Source organism: Schistocerca cancellata, chromosome 4, assembly GCF_023864275.1.
Source record: "Schistocerca cancellata isolate TAMUIC-IGC-003103 chromosome 4, iqSchCanc2.1, whole genome shotgun sequence".
Taxonomy (NCBI): domain Eukaryota; kingdom Metazoa; phylum Arthropoda; class Insecta; order Orthoptera; family Acrididae; genus Schistocerca; species Schistocerca cancellata.
Window position 1 is genome coordinate 804,687,433 of NC_064629.1, and position 18,041 is coordinate 804,705,473.

Here is an 18,041-nt window from a genome sequence, read left to right on the forward strand (position 1 = left end):
CGTCTTCGATTTGACCAGATCGTGGAGATGATGGGGTTCCATGCACTGTCCAACTGGTAGCAGCTGTCACGGTTTAACAGATTTTCCGCCAGTCGTATTTCTACGGATTCTTTAATAATGAAGTCCCAGAAAGACGTTGCTGTGGACAAAATCATTGTTTTCTCATACTCCATTGAATGTCCAGTAGAAATACAATGTTCAGCAATAGCGGACTTGCTTGGTTGCAAAAGGCGGGTGTAACGTTGATGTTCAGTGCAGCGTTCTTTCACGGTGCGTGTGGTTTGACCTATGTAAGCCATACCACATTGGCACGGTATCTTGTAAATTCCGGCCTTTCGTAGTAACAGATTGTCCTTAACTGGTCCCACAAGGTCCGCAATCTTCGATGGTGGGCGGAAAACCCCTTTTACCTGAAATTTTCGAGGCTTTCTTGCTATTTTAAACGAAGTGTTGCCAACGAAAGGAAGAAAAGCTAAAGATTGTTCCGGCATGTTCTCCTCTTTATTCACTTCCTGCTTCTTAGTTTTAACTGTTAGTGCCCTGTTAATCTGCCGGATGGAAGACTCATTTTCGCTGAATACTGTCTTTAGATGGGAGAGTTCTTCAGGTAAGCTATCTTGATCTGAGACAGTATGAGCTCTATGAACAAGTGTTTTAAGCAAACTCATGGTTTGCGATGGGTAAGGCAACTCGATGCTTGCAGGTACAAATCAGTATGAGTTGGTTTCCGGTAAACTGAATGCCCTAGAGAACCATCATTCTTCCTTCGAACCAGGACATCCAAGAAAGGCAAACAACCATTTTTTGCGGTATGCGGATGACACTTTCATAGTGTGGTCTCATGGAGAAGATAAATTAATGGAGTTTCTACATCACCTCAACTCCATTCATAGCAACATCCTGTTCACCAAGGAAATAGAGAAAGATTTGTACCTGTAAGCATCGAGTTGCCATCCTTTATGCTCCTCTTTAACTGTACTTTGTTACTAGATTAACTTATTTTGGCAGCTGTCAAGCTATTGAAACATGTGTTCCTGAAGAAATAACAACTTTCTGGGTCGAAATTAGTAACTTTGTCTTCATTGATATAGTTAGTGTTCCTGATATCCACAGCATGAATCATTGCAATGTCTTCCTCTTAAAATCCGCCAATTCGTTTTGACAGGACTGCAGGCGTAAACCTTCAAATAAAAAATTAATTATGTCACATACACTACTGGCCATTAAAATTGCTACGCCAAGAAGAAATGCAGATGATAAAAGGGTGTACATTGGACAAATATATTATACTAGAACTGACATGTGATTACATTTTCACGCAATTTGGGTGCATAGACCCTGAGAAGTGAATACCCAGAACAGCCACCTCTGGCCGTAATAACGGCATTGATACACCTGGGCATTGAGTCAAACAGAGCTTGGATGGCGTGTACAGGTACAGATGCCCACGCAGCGTCAACACGATACCACACTTCATAAAGAGTAGTGAATGGCGTATTGTGATGAGCCAGTTGCTCGGCCATCATTGACCAGCCGTTTTCAGTTGGTGAGAGATCTGTAGAATGTGCTGGCCAGGGCAGCAGTCGAACATTTTCTGTATTCAGAAAGGCTCGTACAAGACCTGCAACATGCGGTTGTGCATTATCCTGCTAAAATGTAGGGTTTCGCAGAGATCGAATGAATGGTAGAGCCACGGGTCGTAACAAATCTGAAATGTAACGTCCACTGTTCAATGTGTCGTCAATGCGAACAAGAGGTGACCGAGACGTGTAACCAATGGCACCCCATACCGTCACGCTGGGTGAAACACCAGTATGGCGATGACGAATACACGCTTCCAATGTGTGTTCACCGCGATGTCGCCAAACACGGATGGGACCATCGTGATGCTGTAAACAGAACCTAGATTCATCCGAAAAAATGACGTTTTGCCATTCGTGCACCCAGGTTCGTCGTTGAGTACACCATCGCAGGCGCTCCTGCCTGTGCTGCAGCGTCAAGGGTAACCACAGCTATGGTCTCTGAGCAGATGGCCCATGCTGCTGCAAACGTCGTCGAACTGTTCGTGCAGATGGTTGTTGTGCAGACATCCCCATCTGTTGACTCAGGGATCGAGACGTGGCTGCACGATCCGTTACAGCCATGCGGATAAGATGCCTGTTATCTAGACTGCTAGTGATATGAGGCCGTTGGGATCCAGCACGGCGTTCCGTATTACCCTCCTGAACCCACCGGTTCCATATTCTGCTAACAGTCATTGGATCTCGACCAACGCGACAAGCAATGTCGCGATACTATAAACCGCAATTGCGATAGGCTACAATCCGACCTTTATCAAAGTCGGAAACGTGATGGTCCGCATTTCTCCTCCTTACACGAGGCATCACAACAACGCTTCACCAGGCAACGCCGGTCAACTGCTGTTTGTGTATGAGAAATCGGTTGGAAACTTTCCTCATGTCAGCACGTTGTAGGTGTCGCCACCGGCGCCAACCTTGTGTGAATGCCCTGAAAAGCTAATCATTTGCATATCACAGCGTCTTCTTCCTGTCGGTTAAATTTTGCGTCTGTAGCACGTCATCTAAGTAGTGTAACAATTTTAATGGCCAGTAGTGTATATCTATTTTTTTCGAGGTGATAATAAAAACTTCGACTACCCCTCGTACTACTAACAATGCTCCTAATCTGTGGCATCCGGCAGCTAGGTCGATACTCAGCGATGACCACTATCAGTGACTCCTCTAGCAGCTGGAAAGAGGCGCCAGCACGCAGCCTGGAGTATACTTTACTTTAAATAAATTCGTAATTGCGAATAAGGCCAACCATCAGCTGTAGAATGGAATGACAACAATGAAAATTTGTGTCGGACGGGGACTCGAACCCGGATTTCCCGCTCGTCGCAAGCGGTCGCACTACCATACGGCCATCCGTGCGCGACTCACGGCCAGTCCCAAACTTCCATACGTCGTCAACCATGCGTACTCGTACATCCATTATGTGTATTTCAAAAATGGTTCAAATGGCTCTGAGCACTATGGGACTTAACATCTGAGGTCATCAATCCCCTAGAACGTATAACTACTTAAACCTAACTAACCTAAGGACATCACACACATCCATGCCCGAGGCAGGATTCGAACCTGCGACCGTAGCGGTCACGCGGTTCCAGACTGAAGCGCCTAGAACCGCACGGCCACAACGGCCGGCTATGTGTACTTCCGTAAAGGTCAGACGTTACACTGGAAAGTCGTTCGCCCGGTATCGGCAGATAAATACGATATTGCAGAGCGTGTGTTATTCTCATTACGATGTAAGGTTCCTCTGGACACGTATAGGCACTGTAATATCGTATTTCTCTGCCGATACCGGACAAGCGACTTTCAAGTCTTTCAAGTGCTACGTCTGACCTGTACGGGAATACACATACATAATTGGTGTACGAGTTGCCGGCACGGTAGCTCAACGTGTTCGGTCAGAGGGTTAGCTGCCCTCTGTAATTAAAAAACTGAGTGAAAGGATCAACAGTGAATTTGAACGGGTGTCATGGGACATCCGCCCCGAACTATGCAACGAACTATATCGAACAACATGAGGAAAAAAGAAAAGGTAAGGTGACCGCTCGCGATAAGCGGGAAATCCGGGTTCGAGTCAGAGTCCCGCACAAATTTTCATTGTCGTCATTTCATTCTACAGTTGATGGCTGTCCGCATTCGCAATTGCGATTTCATTTAATATATTTCATAATGGCTGTAGTCGCCCATGCATGCATGTCCAAAGGAACTTTGCATCGTAATCAGAATAACACAGGCACTGCATTATCGTATATACGCACATCAAAAAAAGCTTTGCATCACATCGGTTCCGAGAGTTCCGGAACCTGTACAGAAAATTGCTCATGAAAACCACACATTGCACGAAGTACCACCATACAGCGAGATCTTCAGTGGTGGTGGTCCACATTGCTGTACACACCGGTACCTAGTAGCACGCCCTCTTGCATTGATGCATGGCTGTATTCGTCGTGGCATACTATCAACAAGTTCATCAAGGCACTGCTGGTCAAGATTGTCCCACTCCTCAATGGCGATTCGGCATACATGCCTTAGAATGGTTGGTGGGTCACGTCGTCTATAAACAGCCCTTTTCAATCTATCCGAGGCATGTTCCATAGGGTTCATGTGTGGAGAACATGCTGGCCACTGTATTGAGCAATGTCTTTAACCTGAAGGAAGTCGTTCACAAGATGCGCACGATGGGGGCGCGAATTGTCGTCCTCGAAGATGAGTGCCTCACCAGTATCCTGCCGATATGGTTGCACTATTGGTCGGAGGATGGCATTCACGAATGGTACAGCCGTTACGGCGCCTTCCATGACCACCAGTGGCGTACGTCGGCCCCACATAATGCCACCCAAAAACAAAAGGGATCTCCACCTTGCTGCACTGGATGGACAGTGTGTCTAAGGCGTTCAGCCTGACCGGGTTGCCTCCAAACACGTCTACGACGATTGTCTGGTTGAAGGCATATGCGACACTCACCGGTGAATAGAACGTGATGCCAATCCTGAGCGGTCCATTCGGCATGTTGTTGGACCCACATGTACCGCGCTGTATGGTGTCGTGGTTACAAAGACGGACCTCGCCATGGACGTCGGGAGTGCAGTTGCCCCTCATGTAGCCTATTGCGCACAGTTTGAGTCGTAACACGACGTCCTGTGTCTGCACGAAAAGGATTATTCAACATGGTGGCGTTACTGTCAGGGTTTCTCCGAGCCATAATCCGTAGGTAACGGTCATCCACTGCAATAGTAGCCCTTGGGCGATCTGAGCGCGGCATGTCATCGACAGTACCTGTCTCTCTGTATCTCCTCCATGTCCGAACAACATCGCTTTGGTTCACTCCGTGGCGCCTGGACACTTCCCTTGTTGAGAGTCCTTCCTGGCACAAAGTAACAATACGGACACGAGCAAAGCGTTGTATTGACTGTCTAGGCATGGTTAAACTACAGACAACACGAGCCATGTACCTCCGTCCTGGTGGAATGACTGGAAATGATCGGCTGTCGGACCCCCTCCGTCTAATAGGCGCTGCTCGTTCGTGGTTGTTTACATCTTTGGGCGGGTTTAGTGACATCCCTGAACAGTCTGAGAGACTATGTCTCTGATACAATATCCACAGTCAACATCTTTCTTCAGGAGTTCTGGGAACCGGGGTGATGCAAAACTTTCTTCGATGTGTTTACTTTTCTTTCGTGACCTGGGCTGTTCATTCGATTTCAACTGGACTACGTTTTTGTTGTTGTTCTGTGGATTAATGACGGACTAGCTTGAGCCTTGACAATCTGAATGATTCTCTCGGTATATTCTACAATTTACGATGGCCAAGCGTGGACTGCAATTGTGATCTATCGAGTGATTACAGTGTGGCTGTATTTTCTGTCTTGCGCCACAGCAGATGTATTAAATACGTATCTCATTGTCTGAACGATGCAGATTTCCATAGAGAGTGGCGTCAACATCGTGTACAGCTCGGTACGGTAGCGCTAGTTTCCATGAAGAAATACGATATTGCAGTGCCTGTGTTTTTAACGTCCAAAAGAAATGCAGCGACTACAGCCGCTATGAAATACACGAATACAGCTGACGGTTGCAACTGCGAATACATTTCATGTATCCGTGGAGAAAGCGTAATCTTTCGGACGGCTCATCGTTTAAATGACCGCTACAGTAGCACAAAAAATCTCCATAGTCAATGTATTTTTAACTCCTCAACTGTTTGTCAGACGTTCAAAAGAATTATATCAATTAATTTATCTCCAACAGATCTGCTATTCTGATATAAAGAAATACTATAACTCCAGTATAAAAAAAGTTTATGCCTGTAACGCGGTAATGAATGATGGTTCGTATCATGAACCCTGGTCGCTATTTCTCTAAGTGAATAGGGACTGCGAAAAAGTTTATTGAGGTAACTAAGTTGGGCGCCTCATCCAGTATATGGTTGACATACAATACGATTGATACACACTTTTTTTTATTTTAACACCTGTCACAAAGAAAACACAAGTTTTACTCCTTATCAAAATATATGCAGCTTGCACGATTCCTTGGGGCGCTGAAACGTTTGCCAGATGTGCACCTGCGTATCGGAAATGCGCAGCTGACACTGTCGCAAACGAAAATGAAGCGTGTGCGGCGTGTAGGCGATAGCCCGCATTGCGGTAATAACGGGGAAATGGCGTTAACACTCTCATTAAGAGACCACCGTAAATTCTGGCAGCGATGATCGGATGCAGTAATTGGCTTTTAATTGCTAAATTTGCTTGTAATTGCCGTCAACGTAATCGACGTAACTCAATTCCTGGTCACGGCAATATGCTGTGTGACACGTTACAGTGCTTTCCTGGGCTAGCATGAGCTAAGCAAAATGAAAAGGGCTATGCAGTCTTCTTTCCTACAATCCCCTCGTAGTATTTTAAATCGTTGTATGGTTGTTGGTTCTGAACAGTGAATATACTTAAAAATAGGACAGTTCACTTATTAATTTCACGATAGCTAAAATTACAATCTAGGCATGTACCATTTTCTAATTTGTAAGTATGTTTGCAGAGAACATTGTGATGACCTAGAACGTTGCATTGTACAATCGCTTCGCAAACTTTTCCGCAGTCGCTGACGTCATTGCATTACCTGTGTGTTATATGTACCCTTGTCTCGTGTGCTCCGACAACGTGACCAGAGAAGCCAGACACTCGTATTTGGTTCTTTGAGGGAATCCGTATTTATTGGAATGAAATGCTCTTCCGTTTTCTTTCTTTCTTACCGAGTTTTATGTAATCTCAACAGTCAGAACATTACATGTGAATTAATTTTTTGTCATTTAGGGTGATGCTTATGGCATCTGTCTGTCTGCCTGCCTGTAGCACAAAGTCTGTGATTATCATGTAATCAGAGTTTATACAAGAAATGTACCTGAGAGCAAACTCGCGTGAATTCGTCTAGATGTAAAAAAGTGCTTAATCTATGCTATGCGACAAGATGACATCAGGTCTGCTAAGAATTGCAGTAGGTTGTAGTACGTACCAGTGTTGCGTGTTGCGCGTTGTGAGTTTGTCAACTTGTATGACGCATGGAATTGTTTACTCGGCACAGCCTAGTGCTTTGCTGAGACACCGCTAAACCATATTACTTTTTTTAAATAAATAATATAATTCGCATTCTTAGCTGAGGTAGGTAATGCAACCACAGGTGGCACTCAACTGACAGGTAGCCTGTTCGAAACATGTTGGTCGAAGAAATTGTTTTCACCAGAGAAGAAAGTTCCTGATACCCAGACTTTGCACCAGTGTCCTGAGTTAAATTCCAAACCTCTCTGCAGTGCCTCATGCAGTGAGGACGTGTAACACTGCTGATGGTGATCCATCCATCGGATGGGTCTGTGACGTTCTTCGGTCCCCTTGGTTCTATTAGAGATGAATAGACTAAGTCCCAACACCCTCTCCCTTTCCTTCACCCATAAAAACACAACACAAAACAGTCATTCACCCAATACAGATATCATTTACATTTCTTAACAGATCGGAGAAAGGTAATGGCAAGCTACCTCCACTATGACATCACTTACACACATCAAAAACAGTTTTGCATCACCCCGGTTCCCAGAACTCCTGAAGATAGACATTGACTGTGGATATTGTATCACAGACACAGTCCCTTCGACTGTTCAGAGATGTCACTAAACCCGCACAAAGATGGAAACAACCGTGCATGAGCAGTGCCTATTAGATGGAGGGGGTCCGACAGCCTGCCATTTCCAGTCATTTCACCAGGAAGAAGGTACACGGCTCGTGTTGACTGTAGTTCAACCATGCCTAGAAGGTCAATACCGCAAATCGATCGCGTCTGCAGTGTTAATTTGTGCCAGGGAGGGCTCTCAGCAAGGGAGGTGTCCAGGTGTCTCGGAGTGAACCAAAGCAATGTTGTTCGGACATGGAGGAGACACAGAGAGACAGGAACTGTCGATGACATGCCTCGCTCAGGCCGCCCAAGGGCCACTACTGCAGTGGATGACCGCTACCTACGGATTATGGCTTGGAGGAACCCTGACAGCAACGCCACCATGTTGAATAATCCTTTTTGTGCACCCACAGGACGTCGTGTTACGACTCAAACTGTGCGCAATAGGCTGCATGATGCGCAACTTCACTCCTTACGTCCCTGGTGAGGTCCATGATATCAACATCGCTCAATTTGAGTGTCCAGCATGTTCCCCACATATGAACCCTATGGAACATGCCAGGGATATATTGAAAAAGGCTGTTTATGGACGACGTGACCCACCACCCACTCTGAGGTATCTACACCAAATCGCCGTTGAGTAGTGGGACAATCTGGACCAACAGTTCCTTGATGAACTTGTGGATAGTATGCCACTACAAACACAGGCGTGCATCACTGCAAGGGGACGTGCTACTGGGTATTAGAGGTGCCGGTGTGGACAGCAATGTGGACCTTCACCTCTGAAGGTCTCACTGTATGGTGGTACAATATGCAATGTGTGGTTTTCATGACCAATAAAAAAGGGCGTAAATGATTTTTATGTTGACCTCTATTCCAATTTTCTGTACAAATTCCGGAACTCTCGGAACCGAGGTGATGCAAAACTTTTTCTGATATGTGTATTTATTTTATGCATTCGTGCATTTTGCATACTACAGATATCAATATCCTTTGTACAAAGGAATTTCTCCGCAAGAGCATTTAGTAGAAAAAGGGGCTGTGAAAATAGGCATCACAAGAATTCATTTTGGTTTGCAAATGCTTGACCCAGTCTAATTCTCTACTTATGTAGTTTGTGTAACATTCCCACATTAGTTTTAGACTATGCTAATGAAAAGTAGTATAGCTGAGATACAATCATTGAACTGGGTGATTATAATTAAACTGCAGCTATTTACAGAGGTTCAGTGTGGCCTGTAATTATTGCATGTCAGCAAAAATTCCTAAATTTACCACAGTGTCGGTCTTTTAATTTTGTACAAATATTGGGTGTGTAAATGACAGCAACTCAAAAATGGTTCGTGTTGTGGCTGAGACTGACATGTTTCAGTTTCAGCATTTTCTTTGTATCTAGGAATTAATGTTCACTCTGCTATATTCATGCAACTCATTGTTTTTTATTTACTTTCTGGAATTTTACTGTCCTGTTATTTGACATTCTGGTTCCTCTGATTTCATAGTTTGATCTTTTAACAATATATGCTGTAAATCTGTTTGACATATGTTTAAAAAAATGTAGTGTGTCTCAAGGATCATGGTTATGGTTGTGGTCAGTGTTGGTTTAAGTTATGCTGTGCTCACCTCAATGTGATTTTGAAGCCCTCCAATCTAATGTGACCCATACTCACTGCAAAGCTGACTGTAACATTAAATGTACTATTATAGCACACATGCTGAGTTTGTAGTGGTATTTTATAGCCTGCAGTACTGGTACAGGCAGTCATGTGAATAATTTTGACTCCTATTTGCTAAATTGTTTTATCACTCAAGAAATATCTCTTGCTTTTCTTCATTGTGTTGTAGTGCTTCCAACTCCAGCATAAGATCCTTGGCCACAAAAGCGTACACTAAGTGTGTGCACAAAGTGTTTTGTGCAGACACTTTTTTAATTTGTTGAAAATATTCCAATGCTGCTTTTGCACTAGGGCCTCATTGTGTTGTTGGGTAAGGGAGGATGTTATCAGCATAAAGACAGTTGCCTCTGTTTTTGAAGAGGGGTTCCATCATTAAGTAGCAGAATCATCATCATCATTTTCTCGGACCTTTGTCCCACTCCAATGTGGGGTCAACCCTGTTACTATGGATTTGGTTATGTTAGTGTCAGAGGGTGTCTGGATGCCCTTCCTTTCACCACCCTGTAACCCCCTATCACCTTACCTGCCAGGACGGAATTAGTGTACCCCAGCTGTCTGCACCTAGTGTTAGCCATGAAAGAGTGCAAACGTTTATCAAATGTCTGTAAATTGTGTAACTGAGGCGGGACGTGGTGACCAGCCCAGTATTCACCTAGTGGGATGTGTAAAACCGCCAAAAAACCACATCCAGGCTGGCAGGCACACCAGCCCTTGTCGTTAATCCACTGCGTGTATTCGATTCAGGGCTGGCACACCTACCAGAGTCCAGGAAGCAGCACATTAGTGCCCTTGGCTAACCTGGTGGGTATAATTAAGTAGCAGAATACAGTGCTGAATATTGGGAGTCAAGAACTAACTTTGGTGATCCTTTGTGTTAATATATGATGTCCAGAAATCCATTACACTTTTTTTCGGTGTTATAATACAAGGAACTCAGGATTCAGAGGTGTGAATTCGAAGGTCACCACAGGTGGTCCATGGCTCATGCAGGGAAGAGAACAAATTTCATCGAATACAAGTTTTATAATCAAAATGAAAATATGTTTCAGGTTTCTATTTATGATACGCACTGATACTTCTAAATTGTGTATTTTTTTGTTTTTCATCTTACAGAATACGAAATACTCTTACACATACCCACTAATCTCCTACTGTTAACCTATTACCTGTACATACAGAGTGTTAATATGACACACATTCTATGTAATGCAAATTTGTTTCAGTCATGTAACACAAACTTCTTCATGGCTGCCACCAGCTGAAACTTGGACAGACAGGGGTAATGGCTTCCCTTATGGATGGGAGGAAGCCATTGACACGAATGGAAAGACATATTTCATCAAGTAAGTGCAAGGTTAAAAACTGGTATACCAAAGTTGTATTTTGTAAATTACATATTGGACATTTACAGCTCAGCACCTCAACTGTTCAGTGAGTTGTTACTTTTATTCCTAAAATCACGTAATTACGTTATTCGTATTCCCCATAGAGGTATGTGTGGTGTGTGGAAAGAAGTCAAGAATGTAAATTTTAAGTGCAGTACAACAAAATGACTTAATATTATGAAATAATATTGTTTTATTGTGCTGATATTAATTATAGAATAACCTAAAATATTAATTTTAAGAGTTTCTGTGACAATACTCTTCAATGGAGTAGGAGGAGTTGTCCAATAGGATTTTCTTTATTTCATTATTAAGCTCCACTGTACTACCTGTAAGACATTTGATATGCTCTGGTAGGCTGTTTAATGAACAAATGTAACCCTCAATTGCATCAGATACACTGTAATTTCTTTTCTTTGGTGGGAACAGCCTATTTTTGAGCATAGCTGAACTGAATTCTTGAAGTCTGTTCATAATTGCCAGTAGCTTGACAATATACAGGATGGCCCATTTATCTTGACCACCCTAAATAACTGTTTGACCAGATGCAAATTACAAAATGTTTCAAGCAAATGTTCTTTGGCCATCAGGGGGACATCAACCAGCATGATTGCCTTCACAGCGTTATGACTTTTTTAAATGGTACCCTGTATTTTTTATTCAGTAATTCATTTCCTTTCCTGAAGACCTATTCAAAAATGTATCACAGTGTACCATTAACTGAAACACAACATTATTAATTACATAACACAACATTGACTTTGAGCCTGGGATCACAACCTCGTCCTCTTGCTGGAGTTGTCAGAAAACAAATGAAAACCAAGTAAAAATATAACACAAAATTGAATTTGACTCTCCTATACCATTGGCCAGGAGTAGAACATTCAAAGGTGCCCCTGGACACTGATACACTGGTGCACTCATTGAATGAAAGAATTGTTCACTGCTTCCAGTGTTGCCTGCTGCAGAGAATTGCAAGTAAGCACAATACATTCTTGCATGTCTTCTGGAGTTGTTGGAATATCATGATAGACAATGTCTTTAATGTATTCCCAAAGAAAAAAGTCCAGAGGACTTAAATCAGGAGACCTAGCATTCCATGTAACTGTTCCTCCTCGACCAATCCATCTGGCAGGATACCTTTGGTTCAGGACATGATGTGCATGCAAGGCATTCTGTACTGAACATCCATCGTGTTGATACCACATAAGCATTCCAGTTCTTAGCAGCACTTCATACAGAAAGAATTCATCTGAGGAAATTGGCATATGCTGTGCCATTTAGACTACCATTAATGAAATAAAGGCCAGTAATTGTAGTACCGAGCATCCCACACCAGACGTTAACTCTCCATTGATGCTGATGTTCCACCTGTCTAAGCCATCTTGGGTTTTTGCTGGACCAATAATGCATGTTCCTTGTATTTACGTGTCCTTTGTTTGAGAATGAACAATCATCAGCAAATAGAACATTGGAGAAGAAGTTCAGGTTGGCGAGGATTTGCTGCTGTGCCCGCTGGACAGAAATGTACACGATTCTGGAAATCATTCCCATGGAATTCGTGATGTAGGTGTACGTGGTAAGGATGGAACTAGTGACATGTAAGAAAACGATGTACACTGGTTTTAGGAATGCCAATCTCATGTTCAAGCTGTCGTGTGCTCACATGTAGATTCATAGCAGCAGAAGCGAGAACAGTAACTTCTGCAGCTTCGTCTGTGTGAGTGCAATGACGATTGTATTGTTGTGAGTTGAAACTTCCCATTTCGATGAAGCATCACAACAAGACAAGAAAACATCTATTGGGTTCTTGTCAGGATATCACTCTCTGTACAGTTCCGCTGCCTGCGTAGCTTTTTGTCTATCTTCTACAATAACAATAATAATAACAACAACAATAACAACAACAACAATAACAATAAAAGAAACATTATGTAGATGCAGTTTGTAGGAAGGACAGCCTTTATTCTATGCATACTCTACACAACAGTATTTAAAAGCATTAAACTACAGTACTAAATGTACTCATAGATAAGAAAACAGTATTGCAATTACTGTTATGCTAACTTACATTCCCCATAGATGAGTAGCATTTCTACCTTCTCTCCATTGGTGTACATTCTATTCGCACAAATCTTCAACTGACGATGATTGACAGAATGATGGATATACATTCTACTAATGTTTACATTTGTCCTCTGTCAACGTCAGCACGTGGATGTGTTCCATTACCCCAAGTACCTGCACTAAGCGCTGGGAGAGTCAACATCAATGTTGTGTTATGTAATTAATAACATTGTGTTTCAGTGAATGGTACACTGTGATACATTTTTGAATAGGTCTTTAGGAGAGGAAATGAATACTGAATAAAAAATACAGGGTTCAATTTAAAAATGTCATACGGCTGTTCATACCTTTGTAAAAAACAAAGCTACAATGAAGGCAATCATGCTGATTGATGTCCTCCTGATGGCTAAAGAACATTTGCTTGTAACATTTTGTAATTTGCATATGGAGAAACAGTTATTTAGGATGGTAAAGATAAATGGCACACCCTGTATATTAAAGTATTTTACCTTGGTTTGGTTTTTCTACAGTTTTTCTCTGTGGTGAGAGATTTAAAAAAGTAACTGAAGAAACTGAATTACTTTTTTAACATTTCATGCACAGTGTGGCGATTATATTGGAAGGACTGGTTTTGATTAGTGCAGTTGGTCACTGTTCCAAAAGAGCAGCTGTAGGAGTGTACTGTTTAGATTAATGGTGGAAAACTGTGTGCAATGCTTAAATTGACAGGTGATACTAATTTACACTGGAAAACTGGAAAATTAATTCTACTTTGCATTAGTTTTTGTTTAGTAATAGCAACTAACATTTTTTTTTTAAATTCCACATCAAAAGTGGTAATGATCAGGAGGAGGAGATTAATGTTTAATGTCCCGTCAACAACGAGGTCATTAGAGACGGAGCGCAAGCTCGGGTGAGGGAAGGATGGGGAAGGAAATCGGCTGTGCCCTTTCAAAGGAACCATCCCGGCATTTGTCTGAAGCGATTTAGGGAAATCACAGAAAACCAAAATCAGGATGGCCGGAGACTGGATTGAACCGTCGTCCTCCCGAATGCGAATCCAGTGTGCTAACCACTGCGAAAAGTGGTAACAATTGAGTGTGCAACTAAATTAGTACCTTGATATATATGCAGAAAGTTCATAGTGACCACCTACTTCTTAATTTCACAAAAGTTCATCAGCACAGTCCTAGATGCAAGAACTTTGATTTTCTGCTGTTAACATCATTTTTATTTTTACTCTCCTTAATTTACTAGATATTATACTTGTAGCATTGACAAATTAAAGTGTTCTATGTGGACACCATGTTATTTTTGCATTAATGTAGCTGAAATAAAGGTAAACAAGAAAAAGAAAAGTGAACAACAGAAGCTTAAAAGGTGAGCATTATGTACAACTACTTGACTATTCTGTTGTAAGATTGCACATCGTCTACATCTACTTCCGTATGTAGTGTATGTTCTGTTTTGTTATTATCTGTCATTCCACTCATCTTTTTCTCCAATACGACGGTTTCACCAGTCATCTTGTATGCTGTATTTAGTTATGAATCACTTGGCATTAGCAGTTTGAACATTAGAGCTGTGCAGGCCGCTGTTGCCGAGCGGTTCCAGGCGCTTCAGTCCTGAACTGCGCTGCTGCTACAGTCGCAGGTTTGAATCCTGCATTGGGCATGGATTTATGTAATGTTGTTAGGTTAGGGGACTGATGACCTCAGAAGTTAAGTCCCATAGTGCTTGGAGCCATATGAGAGCTGTGCCAATTGGAAATCATGTGTGCCTCTATTATGCTGATGTTAGATTAAAATAAATGAAGTAACAGTAATGAAAATGTAAATATTAAAAAGAATTGGACCAGAGCCTCAGAATATTTTCATCTTCAGGGGCCGGCAGAAGGTTTCCATGATCATTTACAATTTGTTAGTGGGAACTGATGGCAACACCTGCTGACCAACTGCTTAATATCTACAAATTGTTTCATAGTAATCCAGACATTTGGATTATGGGGAAAAATTATGTTTTCCCCCTTGCACTTTCCTCAGCTGTTTTGTTTTTCATGTTGTTTAAGACTTCACAGTAATTTAAGTTCTTTTTTGCAGTCATCTCAATAAAACTACAACATATGAAGATCCTCGTAAAGACTGGACAGAGGAACCACCTCAACCAAGAGAAGTGGAACTCAGCCGTCATCCTGAGTTGGGCTTTGGTTTTGTTGCTGGGAGTGAAAAACCTGTTATTGTAAGGTTGGTTAAACTGAAACAAATGTTTTCTTGCTGCCAGCAAATATATCTTGCATGGCATAATCTGCACAAATGCCATGTAGATGCACATGATCTTACATGCAGTATTACTTCATTTGATTTCAGATGATTTTGCATACTGTTTAAATTACTGAATGTATGTATGCTGTTAAGTATGTAGCAAATTTCTAGTTTTTCAGTGTACAGCAATTCAGAAGTACTTGTACTGTACAAGCTTGAACTATCAAAGAACATTTATTTTTCCCCTTCACTGTACATCAAGCCGAAAGATTCATTGCAGAAATAATCCTTAGGTAGTGATGAAATCATTCTGACATATCCTCTCTGTCACTAGTATTAGTCCATCAAGTTAGAAAGAAGATTCTCTGTCAAATTTGGAAAGTAGGATAGCAGATGGAAGTCAACTTCTACTTTATTAATATATTACTTACTGAGGCTTATTGAAAAAATAGCATGAGAACAAAACAATAAATAGTATTAAGTATGCAGGTATGTGAATTGTTTAACAACGCATATTTATCTTGCAGGATCCTTGTGCAGTAACTTTTGGTACTGACAACCTGTACTCACTGTACTAAAGCATTTGTTGACTGATACATTTATTTGGAAAACTCATTTTATTTAATTCTTTAGAGCATAACAAAATAAAACCAATTTGAAAAGAGCATTTTAATTAGTTACATATTGATCATTTGTGTGTACAAATAAGTGATAGCTGTAAGCTACCAGGTCCTGTGAACACAGAGAACAATGCAAACCATACAAGACACAGTCACATCTCTAAGGTCATTTGCAAAAGTCCATTGCTAGATTTTCAAGGCATTTCATCTATATGCTGCATATAATGTATTTTTCATGCTCTGAAAATATCACTTAAAAATGAGGTGCTCACTTGAAGGTTCCACAGTGAATCAGGTTGTTATGAAAGTAATGTTTAACAAACTAATACAGAATCCAGAGATTGTGCCAAGAAATGTATATCAAACAGTGAAAAATGTGAAAGACGTTCAGTGCTTCTGTGTGAGATCTTAAACATACTTAAAAGTTCTAAAAATCAATAAATAAGATTTGTTTGGATATGTTATGTCAATGTATTAATCAGTCTGTAAGATGAGGATTGCAGGAATAATAATTTGATGTTCATGCCCAAAACTTTAATTTGGTAAACCAGTTTTGAGATACGCACTGTGAACACAATGCTTCTACCTACAGATACTTTTTATTAGCCCAGGTAATCAATTACATTTTCAGAATCTGCAGTACAAGTCAGGTGATGTTATTTTCTTCGTTTTTCACATTAAAACTTGACAAATATATTTTCTTTCATTCTTGTGGTTTCCTCATCTGAAATTTAATTCTTATGTGGATAAACTACTGCAAGTTGCTAATAATGAGTGTTTATTGCATAACTAATAAAGTATTAGGAACTGTCACCAGTTTAGTCAAAGAAAATAAGAATGTTAATTTAACAAATGAGGACATTAAATGTGAGATACATTCAACTTGATCAATACCACCTCAAAGAAAATAACAAATTTGAGTCCATCTGTTCCAAAAAATAAATCAAAATTCTAAATTTAACATCCTGAAAACTGGACACTGTAAGCTGTTACATAATTTTAGATGAGATAAATAAAATGACATTAATAATCATACAGTAGTGTTTTTCCTGGGTATTTAGGATGTGATATTTTTGCAAATGGCCACAATCAGTTTGCATAGAAATATCCATGATTCTCTTGGTGAACTGGCTATGGACTGTGGTACTTGTCTCTGTATGTAGTTCTCTTGGATGCATTTTTTTGGCACACTAGTGCTTCCATGTTCTGAAAAAGGGAAATGACTGTCCAGGATACAATCTTGTCCTGTATCAGATCTAAACATACCATTGTGTCCTCTGTGATGAGAAATCTGGTAGCAGAGTGTGATTACAAGCAAGATACTTTAGTTTTAACTAATTTATTCACTGAAGAAAGAACAATATGTTGGACACACTGCACAACATTAAAAACATACACATTCTATCCATGTACATAGCATGTTAAAGACTCTCCATTATTAAAGATGAAAATCTAACAAACAAATCATAGGGAGTGTAATATAGAACTGCTGTTCTTTCACTCTGCCTCATTTCTATATAATTCTGATCTGCAGCTTTACAGGTTCCCAGTGCCATGTGACAATTTTCCAAGTTAATGTTTCCATAACAATTTTGTAAAACATGTCACCTATATGGTTTTCTGTAGAAATGCACTTTTCTATTTTCCTCTTCAAACATAAACCTCTAATAAACTCATAGTTAATATACATGTATTTTAGTCTTTCATGTTTCCTGTTTACAAAGAGAGGCAGTACAAGACTGATGGTATTTAAATTATAAGTTTTTCAGTTTCAAAGTTGTTATGTCATGGAACAGCTTCTGAAACCACAAATATTCTGCAACACAAATTGCAAGTGTTAAAAATTCTGCTTCTGTAGAAGACAACGCTACAGTACTTTTGTTTTTTAGTTCCTGAACTTACAGTGCTACTAGACAGCTGGATAGCATAACCTGATGTTGATTTTCTGTCTGAACTATTAGCCCAGTTGGCATAAGCTTCATCAGTTTCATTTTTTCCACATTTTGATAAGGCATACATAATCTGCTGTGCCTTTTATGTAATGCATTATTCTATTTAAACATTCCCAATGTGATTTCTTTGGACCACTTTGATAATGACTAAAATAAGTAACAGCATAGCTTAAATCAGGTCATGTGTTTTAGTTACATAAAGCAAACATCTTATTAATTCTGCATAACGCACTTTCTCATGACATCTCTTTTCATCCTCAACACCTCTGTAATTAAATTCTACAGGTGTGTTAACTGGCTTGCATCCATTCATACCAAACCTCATAAGCAGATTTTACAAATAA

The 18,041-nt window shown here is 40.8% G+C and overlaps 1 protein-coding gene across 1 annotated transcript in view; it reads left to right on the top strand.

Annotated features, from left to right (window-relative positions):
- The window catches only part of LOC126184733 (uncharacterized), a 311,881-nt gene that overhangs the window by 222,556 nt on the left and 71,284 nt on the right, over positions 1-18,041 (top strand). The window contains exons 3-4 of the mRNA XM_049927270.1: positions 10,636-10,755; positions 14,964-15,107. Coding sequence (XP_049783227.1) covers positions 10,636-10,755; positions 14,964-15,107 — 264 coding nt within the window. The remainder of the gene's footprint in view (positions 1-10,635; positions 10,756-14,963; positions 15,108-18,041) is intronic.